Here is a 12,108-nt window from a genome sequence, read left to right as displayed (position 1 = left end):
ACTGTCACTCCACCACACCCTGGACTCCGCCCCGGTAAACTTCCTGTTACTGGGAGGCAGATACCATCTCTGCGACCACCAGTTTGGAAAAAAGCCTAACGAATTTCTGGTTGGGAATAGTGTGGTAGGAGAGTTCCCAGGTCCGCTTGAACCTGCCGGAGAGCAGGCTGCAGGCGGGCACTAGACTCGGTTTATACCGGGGGGATACAAAGGTGAACAAGACCTGAGAAAGATCTACACAGTGCTACAAAGGCACCCAGAGAGACCGGTCGTCTGTGCCTAGCAGAAACCTGGTAGACTTCCTGGGCGAGGCGGTGCTGAGCAGGGTCTTGAAGGCCCAGCTGATAGACGAGGGGTGCAGAAGACACACCCCAGCCCAGCACAGTGTGCACAGAGGGGGGAGACGTGAGGCCAGGGAGGCGGAGACTCGACAGAAACCACACACCCGGTGGGGTCGCCACTGCACGATCTAACAGCCTGGGCCAGAGCACACGGAACGGGGAGAAGTCCTGTACAGAAAGTGAAAGCTCAACAGAGATCACACACCCTGTGGTACGTGATACACCAGCCCAGCAGAGTACAAGCTGACCAGAAAGGTGGATCCCCGGAGAAGCCCAAGACCCGAGGCAACCACACACACAAGACACTAGAGGCCAACTGAGCAGTCACGGTGGGAGCCATACCAAATTGGCAACCACAGCAACATCCTAGTTAGTCATTAGTCTCAAACCGGTGGACTGTGAAACCCCCTGCCACAATGAATAAACACCAAAAAAAAGACACCAGAAATACAAAAAATCAAGAAAGTACACCACCAAAAGTTAATAAATCTCATACTCTAGATCCTATAGAACAAGAAGCCCTTGAAATAACTGACAAGGACTTTCGAGTGATAATTCTAAGGAAACTGAATGAGATACAAGAAAACTCAGCTAGACATCATGATGAAATGAGGAAAAGTATACAGGATCTGAAAGAGGAAATATACAAGGAAATCAATGTCCTGAAAAAAAATGTAGCAGAACTTGCTGAACTGAAGAAGTTATTCAGCGAAATAAAAAACACAACGGAGAGTTTAACCAGCAGGCTTGTCGAAGTTGAAGAGAGAACCTCTGAACTTGAAGATGGGCTGTTTGAAATAACACAAGCAGACAAAAAGAAAGAAAAAAGAATCAAGGACATGGAAGAAAATCTGAGAGAGATATCAGACAACCTCAAGCGCTCAAATATCCGAGTCATGGGTATTCCAGAAGGGGAGGAAAATGGAGATTCCATTGAAAACATATTCAACAAAATAGTGGCAGAAAACTTCCCAGGTATAGGAAAAATCACAGATCTTCAGATCCAGGAAGCTCAACGATCTCCAAACGTATTCAACCCAAAAAGGCCTTCTCCAAGACATGTCATAGTCAAATTGGCAAAACTCAGAGACAAAGAGAGAATCTTAAAAGCTGCAAGAGAGAAGCGTCAAATCACCTATAAGGGAGCCCCAATCAGGTTAACATCAGACTTTTCATCACAAACCCTAAAAGCTAGAAAGGAATGGGATGATATTTTCAAAATACTAAAAGACAAAGATTGCCAGCCAAGAATACTCTACCCTGCAAGGCTATCCTTCCGAAATGAGGGGCAAATAGTATATTTCTCAGACAAACAAAAACTGCGGGAGTTCACTACCACAAGACCACCCTTACTAGAAATCCTCAAGGGAGTACTGGGTTTGGTTCCTGAAAAATAACTACCACTGCCATAAAAACCTAAGAAAAATCTAAACCCGCTAGTACAATAAAAATGGCATTCATGAAGAGAAAACAAGCTAACAAAAACACTATCTACAACCTAAGGAACCAACAAACAAAGAAACCAAACAGTAAATCAGAAAGCAAGGAACAAAAGACACCTAAGACAACCAAACAACCAATAAAATGCTAGGAATAAATCAACACCTTTCAATAACAACTCTTAATGTTAAAGGCTTAAATTCCCCAATTAAAAGACACAGACTGGCTGACTGGATCAAAAAGCAGGACCCAACTATATGCTGCCTACAAGAGACCCACCTCACCCATAAAGATTCACACAGACTAAGAGTGAAAGGATGGAAAAAGATTTACCATGCAAACAGAAAAGAAAAACGAGCTGGAGTGGCTATTCTTATATCTGACAAAATAGACTTTACACTAAAAACCATAAAAAGAGACAATGAGGGACACTACTTAATGATAAAAGGACTGATCCATCAAGAAGACATAACAATCATAAATATGTACGCACCCAATGTTGGAGCAGCCAGATTTATAAAACAAACTCTATTAGACCTGAAGAAGGAAATAGACACTAATACCATAATAGCAGGGGACCTGAACACTCCACTGTCAATATTAGACAGATCATCTAGGCAAAGAATCAGTAGAGAAACACAAGATCTAAACAAGACTCTAGACCAATTGGAATTGGCAGATATCTACAGAACATTCCACCCAACAACTTCAGAATATTCATTCTTCTCATCAGCACATGGATCATTCTCCAGGATAGATCACATATTAGGTCACAAATCAAGTCTCAATAAATTCAAAAAAATTGGAATTATCCCATGTATCTTCTCAGACCACAATGGATTAAAACTAGAAATTAATAACAAACAAAACTCTGGAAACTATACAAACACATGGAAATTAAACAGCATTCTACTTAATGACATATGGGTCCAAGAAGAAATCAAGCAGGAAATCAAAAAGTTTATTGAAACTAATGAAAACAATGATACATCATACCAAAACCTGTGGGATACTGCAAAAGCAGTATTGAGGGGAAAATTTAATGCATTAAATGCTCACTTCAGAAGAATGGAAAGATGGCAAGTGAACAACCTAACACTTCACCTTAAAGAACTAGAAAAACAAGAACAATCCAAACCTAAAGTTAGCAGATGGAAAGAAATCATTAAGATCAGAGCAGAACTGAATGAAATTGAAAACCAAAAAACAATTCAAAAGATCAACGAATCAAAAAGTTGGTTTTTTGAAAAGATAAATAAAATTGACAAACCATTAGCATGGCTAACAAAAAAAAGAAGAGAGAAGAATCAAATAACAAAAATTAGAAATGAAAAAGGCGATATTACAACTGATTCATCTGAAATACAAGGAATCATTCGAGACTACTATAAACAACTATACGCCAACAAATTTGAAAATCTGGAGGAAATGGATAAATTTCTGGACACACACAAGCTCCCAAAACTGAACCGTGAAGACGTAGAAAATTTGAACAGACCAATAACAATAAAGGAGATTGAAGCTGTTATCAGAAGGCTCCCAACAAAGAAAAGCCCAGGACCAGATGGATTCACAGCAGAATTTTACCAAACATTCAAAGAGGAATTGACACCGATTCTTTACAAACTATTCCAAAAGATTGAAACGGACGCAAATCTCCCAAACTCATTCTATGAAGCAAACATCATCCTGATACCAAAACCAGGTAAAGATATAACCAAAAAAGAAAACTACAGGCCGATATCCTTGATGAATATAGATGCAAAAATCCTCACTAAAATACTAGCAAACAGAATACAGCAACAAATACGAAAAATTATTCATCACGATCAAGTGGGATTCATCCCAGGGATGCAAGGTTGGTTCAACATACGCAAATCAATAAATGTGATACACCATATTAATAAACTCAAACACAAGGACCATATGATCATCTCTATAGATGCTGAAAAAGCATTTGATAAAGTTCAGCACTCATTCATGACAAAGACCCTCTATAAGTTAGGTATAGAGGGAAAGTATCTCAACATAATTAAAGCCATATATGACAAACCCACTGCCAATATCATCCTGAATGGGGAAAAGCTGAAAGCTTTTCCTTTAAGAACAGGCACTAGACAAGGATGCCCACTCTCACCACTCCTATTCAACATAGTGTTGGAAGTACTAGCCAGAGCAATCAGAGAAGAGAAGGAAATAAAGGGCATCCAGATTGGAAAAGATGAAGTCAAACTGTCCCTGTTTGCAGATGACATGATCCTATATATCGAACAGCCTAAAACCTCTACAAAAAAACTGTTGGAATTGATAAATGATTTCAGCACAGTAGCAGGATACAAAATCAACACACAAAAATCAGTAGCATTTCTTTTCTCCAATAGTGAACATGCAGAAGGAGAAATCAAGAAAGCCTGCCCATTTACAATAGCCACCAAAAAAATAAAATACTTAGGAATTGAGTTAACCAAGGAGGTGAAAAATCTCTATAATGAGAACTACAAACCACTGCTGAGAGAAATTAGAGAGGATACAAGAAGATGGAAAGATATTCCATGTTCTTGGATTGGAAGAATCAACATAGTGAAAATGTCCATACTACCCAAAGTGATATACAAATTCAATGCAATCCCCATCAAAATTCCAAAGACATTTTTCTCAGAAATGGAAAAAACTATTCAGACATTTATATGGAACAATAAAAGACCACGAATAGCCAAAGCAATGCTCAGCAAAAAAAATAAAGCTGGAGGCATAACACTACCTGACTTTAAGCTATACTACAAAGCTATAATAACCAAAACAGTATGGTACTGGCATAAAAACAGACACACTGACCAATGGAATAGAATAGAGAATCCAGAAATCAACCCACACACTTACTGCCATCTGATCTTTGACAAAGGCACCAAGCCTATTCACTGGGGAAGGGACTGCCTCTTCAGCAAGTGGTGCTGGGATAACTGGATATCCATATGCAGGAGAATGAAACTAGATCCATACCTCTCACCGTATACTAAAATCAACTCAAAATGGATTAAGGATTTAAATATACACCCTGAGACAATAAAACTTCTTAAAGAAAACATAGGAGAAACACTTCAGGAAATAGGACTGGGCACAGACTTCATGAATACGACCCCAAAAGCACGGGCAACCAAAGGAAAAATAAACAAATGGGATTATATCAAACTAAAAAGCTTCTGCACAGCAAAAGAAACAATTAAAAGAGTTAAAAGACAACCAACAGAGTGGGAGAAAATATTTGCAAAATATACATCTGACAAAGGATTAATATCCAGAATATATAAGGAACTCAAACAACTTTACAAGAAGAAAACAAGCAACCCAATTAAAAAATGGGCAAAAGAGCTAAGTAGGCATTTCTCTAAGGAAGATATCCAAATGGCCAACAGACATATGAAAAAATGCTCAACATCACTCAGCATCCGGGAAATGCAAATCAAAACCACATTGAGATACCATCTAACCCCAGTTAGGATGGCTAAAATCCAAAAGACTATGAACGATAAATGCTGGCGAGGCTGCGGAGAAAAAGGAACTCTCATACATTGTTGGTGGGACTGCAAAATGGTGCAGCCTCTATGGAAAATGGTATGGAGGTTCCTTAAACAATTGCAAATAGATCTACCATACGACCCAGCCATCCCACTGTTGGGAATATACCCAGAGGAATGGAAATCATCAAGTCGAAGGTATACCTGTTCCCCAATGTTCATCGCAGCACTCTTTACAATAGCCAAGAGTTGGAACCAGCCCAAATGCCCATCATCAGATGAGTGGATACGGAAAATGTGGTACATCTACACAATGGAATACTACTCAGCTATAAAAATGAATGAAATACTGCCATTTGCAACAACATGGATGGACCTTGAGAGAATTATATTAAGTGAAACAAGTCAGGCACAGAAAGAGAAATACCACATGTTCTCACTTATTGGAGGGAGCTAAAAATTAATATATAAATTCACACACACACACACACACACACACACACACACACACACACACACACACACACACAAACCGGGGGGGGGGGGGAAGAAGATATAACAACCACAATTATTTGAAGTTGATACGACAAGTAAACAGAAAGGACATTGTTGGGGGGGAGGGGGGGAGGGAGAAGGGAGGGAGGTTTTGGTGATGGGGAGCAATAATCAGCTACAATGTATATCGACAAAATAAAATTTAAAAAATAAAAATAAAAAAAATAAAATTTAGTCATAGGAAAAAAAAAAAAGAAATTATTGTATAGGGCTGGCCAGTTAGCTCAGTGGGTTAAGCACAGTGATAACACCAAGGTCAAGGGTTCAAATCCCCATACTGGTCAGCTGACAAAAAAAAAAAAAAAGAATTATTATATAAATGGAGGTTAAATTCTCAAGACAACCCTCCAAACTTAACTATCATTTAAAATAATATTTCAAGGAAATGGTCTATTGAATTATAACAGGACAACAGGACATCATCTTCTGTCATACCCTCCAAAAATGTATACCAAATCCAAAAGTAACATCAAATTCCTTTCTTGCTGTCTTTCAGCATACAACTGGGAATGATTTCACATATCCTATTCCCCATCATGAGCTCCATTAGGAAATTAGATTTAAACTGTGCCAGTTCCCAGGGAAGGTAGGAACAAAGCCAGGAGGAGAAAAGGGAAGGATAAGAAAGTAGTAACATTTGTTCATACGTGTATTCAAGTCTGAAGCCCAAAAAGGCTTCTACTTATTAAAGCTATTACTGTTATATGACAGCATGAAAAAAAGTTGTTTGACTAGGCTGGAAACCTAACTACCATATTGCACTTGCAAACAGATTTGGAACACAATACACTCATAAATTGGAAACTAGCAGTATTCACTAATACTCTCTGTTATCAGCTACCCCTTCCAAATTTTCTGAAAACTAAAAGCTTAATATTTTATGAAAAGAGTTGAAGGAGTTCTGACTCCCTTTAACATGCACAAAAATAGCTTCATGTACATGAAGTACCCTAATAAGTGAAAATATACATATTAGATGCTTTAGGGTGATAATATCAAAGTTATACATCCAAAATACTTAAATATTTCTCTTTTTTTAGAGAAGGAATTTGAGATTATGTTCAGATCTTCAGAATTGTGGCACTTGTTTTCTCCTTTAATTGCCAGAGATTTTTTAGATGGTTTTAATCAGTTTTTCTAATGGAATATAAAGACATATGGTGCTTGTTGATCTGATCAATAAAAACAGAGAGACGTGTACTCATACTATGATAATGAGAAACTAAATTCATTAAAAGTATATGTCTGGAGTGAGATTTAGTAGTAATCACCAAGAGTCATAAAAATGCTCATACCTTTTGACTCAGTAATTCACCTTGTAAAAATTTATTCTAATGAATAATCAAAGATTCATTAATTAATTTATTTAACAAAATATCAAATACTTACTTTGTGCCAAGCATTATTCTTATGAATAAGGATGTTTATTATGTTATTTTATAACATCAAAAAATTGGGAAAAAACTAAATGTCTAATAACAGTAAAAGTTAACAAATTAAAATACATCCAATAGACAAAATATTATATTGTCACTAGAAACTATATTACCAGAAAATACTTAATAACATAAAAAAATGGTCATGATATGCTAAGCAAAAAAGAAAATCAAGATACAAAACTATGTGTAACTACATGTAACAATAAATAACTATATGTATGCTCCCAAATTTGTATTTGAGATCTTATTTCCCAAGGACCTTGGTCAAGTTACTTAACCTCACTGTACTTAGGTATCTTCCTCTATGAAAAGAAGATTTTATATTTTACATGTAAAATAAAGATTTTATATTTCATTTCTTGATGGCTTATTAAATGAGTTATTTGTAAAGTGCTTATAATATTCCCTCAGTACATATAAAACATTATTTGCTGTTGTTATTATTACACATATAAGAGTACTTCAAAAAGTTCATGGAAAAATAGAATTAAAAGATAATACAAACCCTTCCATGAACTTTTTGAAGATCCCTTGTACATATATACATATGCAAAGAAAAAAAATGGAAGAAATATATCAAAATATTATCAAAGATCCTGAATTCTAACAAAACTAATTCTGAGACAATCGGGAAACCTGAACACTGATCGCACATTATAAGGTATGGGTGTGTTTCTTAAAAAGTACTTATAGTAAAGTATTAATAAATAAGACATGATATCTAAGATTTGCTTTAAAACACTTTGGTGGGAGGCTTATATAGGGAAAAAATTTTCAAACATTTTTAATGTTATCAGAGGCAAATTACCTCTGGGTAATGGAATTATTACTAGCTTTTATTTATATTTTTCTATTTTCCAAATTTTCTATTTGAAAATATTTTTCAAATAGAAAAACTTGATTTGAAATTATTTGAAATTATTTTTAAAGTGAGAAAAATTATTTTCAAAAAATTTAAAGAAAATCCTTACCAATACTCCATCCACAGATGAAACTTTCTCCCAAGTTAACCAAGCTCTTTCTCTGACATGATCTGGTATCTTTAATTTGTGACATAATGTAGTAAAATCAGGTTCTTCAGTTTCTTCAAACTCAAGCCTACCAAATGAAAATAATCACAAAATGGAAATAAGCACAGATTTGTGAATCAAACTGATTTAGTAAACATTTGTTTCAACAGTTTGCACATAACAGCACTATTCTGAAAGAAAGCATCATTAAATACTTTAAGATCTTATTTTATCTTTGAAAAAAATTACACTTAGAATTTAAACATATGTTTATATTTTTCATGGTCTTTCCAAAATAAGGATAGCACACAGTGAAAAATATTTGCTGGCGTGATGAGTCAAATATACTTCAGAGCAGCAAAACAGCTTTATGATACAAAGTAAATACAATAGCTAAAGTTACTTGGGAAAATGGGATGATAATAGCAAGAACAGAAAATCCCATAGATAATTTTATACAATCAACTGGATGGTAGTGACTTAGCTAAACTATAGTCTACACTTATGAATGTTTCATATAATCTCTCTACCTACTAACATTTCTTACATGATTAAGCGATGTAAAAATTTATATCGTTATTTCAGCATTTTCTGCTTGATCTTAACCAAAACAGGCATTCAATAAATTCTTGTTGGCTAATTCCTTGTCATTCATCTAATGTCTACTTGACATCTAATACTAACAACAGTATGAGAAATAACTAGTAATATTGGAGTATTTACTATAATCCTGTACAAAGTACCTCAGATGCCTGATTTCACTGAATTCCCCCCATCAGCCCTGTTAGGTAAATGCTTTGATTATCCTTGTCTTACAGATGTCTACCAAATGAGGGAAGTTAGTGCACTCACCTGAAGTCACCACCAGTAAGAGGTAAACTAAGATATGAACCCAATAGTCTAACTCCATAATCCACGCCCTTTTCCACTGCTCTAGACTGCCAACTCCTCCTTCAAACATAATTAACTTTTCAACAATGAAGGTGGTATGCTGTTCCTAGAGACAGTTTCCCTTCCAACTACATCACTTAGGCTAGAGATAATGCAACAGAAATAAGATCTCAACTCTTAAAGTAGAAATTGACTCTGTCGCTGGAAATGCAGTTGGACTGGGCCCTGAATCCATCTTTAAGCAACTTTCTCAGCTTCAGAGTGCCAGGCAGTGGTTCCACCCTTGCTAAGTAGTTAATCTATAGAGTTCAGTTGTCCATGCTAATGAAACTCTTTGTGGGTAGGGATAATCAAGAAGAAACCATATCGTGTATGGTTTTGACCTATAGGAGAATTCTTGATAGTTCCATTATTTAAAAGTATATAAAATAATGTGTTTTTTAAAAATAATAAACAATCCTTCTTCTCCCAGACAATAGCCAGAACTTTAATATTCCTGTATACCCTACAATAATCAAGAATGTTTCCAAAGCTGTGTGCATAACATAGAATTCTTTAGTTATTACTGCTCTTTCCAAAGGGAAACTTTCAAGTATTGAATACATCAGAATTTAATCAGAGAAAAAAAAAAAAAAAGAATTTAATCAGAAACTAAAGTGATGATTTCTCCTGGAACATCCCCCAGACTGATTTTTGTCTGTTTGTTTGTGTTTTTTTACTAGTGAGTATGATTTTTAATTGACCGATAATAAGATCATTTAAATATATGAATATTAAATATTAAATATTAGCCTTCCACAGGCCATTTCCAAAATTCCATTTCAATATTTTACAATTTTCCCTTAATTCTGTTAGAGTCTAGCAAGTGGAAACAAATGGGTGAGGGTAAAGTAGGACTTAGTGATGGACTAGAATGGGGGAGGAAGTGATGAGGTACAGAAACGAGTCCCAGTCCCCTGCAGTGGATCTGTAGTTTCAAAGCAGAACCAGTGCTAGCAATAATAATGACAATTACACACTTTCAATCTTAGCTACTTAACCATAAAATAATACAATCAAGAAAAATAAGACGTTGCAATACAATAAATATCTCCCTGTTATGTTCTAGTGTATCCACATGGACTTGCTTAAATTTAGATTCAATTTAGTACGGGGGAAAAAAGTCCAGGTGAGCACAAGAACATCACTAATTTTGCATCAAAAACAAAACCAAAAAAGAGGGGATACCAGGATTCTTGCTGGCTCAAAGTAAAAAAAAAGGCAAAATGGAAGAAATAATAAGACATGCTGAGGCCAACTAAGACGTAAGAGTTCTATCCAACGGTTAAAAAACAACAACAAAAACAAGAAAGAAAGAAAAAGTAGTCTAGAAACTTTCAAACAACTTATGCTAAATGTCTCACGAAACTTTTGCCCATATGCCAGTTCCTCTAAAGCGTTATGATCTACCAGTCACTGCAGATGGCTTTAAGTCCCCAGGGCCTCAAAGCATTGTTCTAAGAGAACCCCACACAGCCCCTCAGAGCCAAGTACCCTGTGGGCAATTGACACCTAGGACCCTGCGCTTCACGTCCAAGCCTTTTCTGGTTGGCCTTTCCCAGGACTGGGCTTCCAATGCAGTGCAAATACGTTCAACTGTTGCATCGCAGGAGACCAAAACAGAAAGTCAGACGTCCACCAGCGTACTCCAGATCTCAACAGGAGAAAAACTGTCATTTTTGTATTTTCATTTAACTTTTTTGCGTTTGATGGAGGCTCGCAAGTACCCGCCGCCTCCGAGTCTCCGTCTCGCTAGAGGAAAGACTGCACCTGTCACTTCGCTCAGAGACCCGAGCCCCACCCGCCCGACACCTGTCAAGCCGGAGCCGAGACCCCTCCCAGCTCCTCTCCCCGCGCTCGCGAACCCAGAACCCTGTCACCGTCCCGCAGACGCTCCGCGCGGTGGTGGGGGCAGGGAGGGACCCTCCTCCCGCCGGGAGAAGATGCGCCCCGGCGAAGATGCGCCCCCGCAGTGCCGCTGCGGCGCCCGCCCGCCCGCAGCACCCTCGGGGCGCCCTTCCCGCGTGCTGGCTGCCGCCGCAGCTGTGCCCACTCACCTGGCCAGAGGCAGCTCCTCGGGGACACTGTCTTGCTCCGGGTCCTCCTCAGGAGGGGGCGGCGGCGCCGGGGGTTCGGCGGCGGCGGCGGCTGTGGCCGCTCTTCGGGGGGTTTTGGGTGGCATGACGCCCGCCCAAAGCAGGAGCCAGCGAGCTGTGGAGGAGCGCAGGGGAGGGCGACGCGCGCGCACGTCGGGGCACGCCCCGTCCTCTCCCGACTCCCGTTACAAAAATAATTTGAACGTCCCCTGAGAAAAACCGGACGCGCCCTTCCCCGCCCGGCAACCGAGCGCCGCTTCCAACCGCGGGAAAACGTCACTTCCGCCCGCGGCGTCACGTCCGCGCGGCTCCGAGCCCGCCGGCGTCTGGGGGGACCGGGGCGCCCGGCAGTGCGCGGGCTGGGGTGCGAGGTCGCGCGGGCCGGGCGGGGAGGCCCGGCTTGGGTCCACGTGCCTTCCCGTAGGCAGACGCGGCTGTCTGGACTTGTTTTTACCCGAAACCGTCCCCCCCAGGCCGGGGTATCCGTACGGGGCTTTACAAAGAGTCTGGTGGGTGACACTGTTCCCCCATCTCTATCTGAGTCTGATCCGGCAGCCGCTCGGGCCCGCGGGGTCTGTCCGGCGAATGCACCCTTGGCGGGCACGCCCCTCTCCTCCTCCGAGGGCGGCGCCCTCCCGCTCCACCCGCCTCCTCCCGCCCAATCCGTTAAGCGAAGTCGGCCAAAACAAAAACAAACAGGCAACACCTAACAAGTGCTGAACTTTGCCAATCACTGAAAGAAACAGAGTGTAGGACAGTTACTGGCCTTTGGGGGATCACTG

The 12,108-nt window shown here is 39.4% G+C and overlaps 1 protein-coding gene across 3 annotated transcripts in view; it reads right to left on the bottom strand.

Annotated features, from left to right (window-relative positions):
- Positions 1-11,579, bottom strand: part of RB1 (RB transcriptional corepressor 1) — a 156,081-nt gene extending 144,502 nt beyond the window's left edge. For all 3 annotated transcript variants that reach the window (XM_063102610.1, XM_063102607.1, XM_063102609.1), the window contains exons 1-2: positions 11,288-11,579; positions 8,262-8,388 (exon numbers count right to left, since the gene is read on the bottom strand). In XM_063102610.1, the coding sequence (XP_062958680.1) occupies positions 8,262-8,388; positions 11,288-11,412 (252 nt within the window). In that variant the 5' untranslated portion in view covers positions 11,413-11,579. The remainder of the gene's footprint in view (positions 1-8,261; positions 8,389-11,287) is intronic.
- Positions 11,580-12,108: the final 529 nt, after the last annotated feature.

Source organism: Cynocephalus volans, chromosome 7 (genome assembly GCF_027409185.1).
Source record: "Cynocephalus volans isolate mCynVol1 chromosome 7, mCynVol1.pri, whole genome shotgun sequence".
NCBI classification, from domain to species: Eukaryota; Metazoa; Chordata; class Mammalia; order Dermoptera; family Cynocephalidae; genus Cynocephalus; species Cynocephalus volans.
The sequence above is the reverse complement of the archived record's forward strand: the minus strand, read 5'-3'. Positions and strand labels throughout refer to the sequence as shown.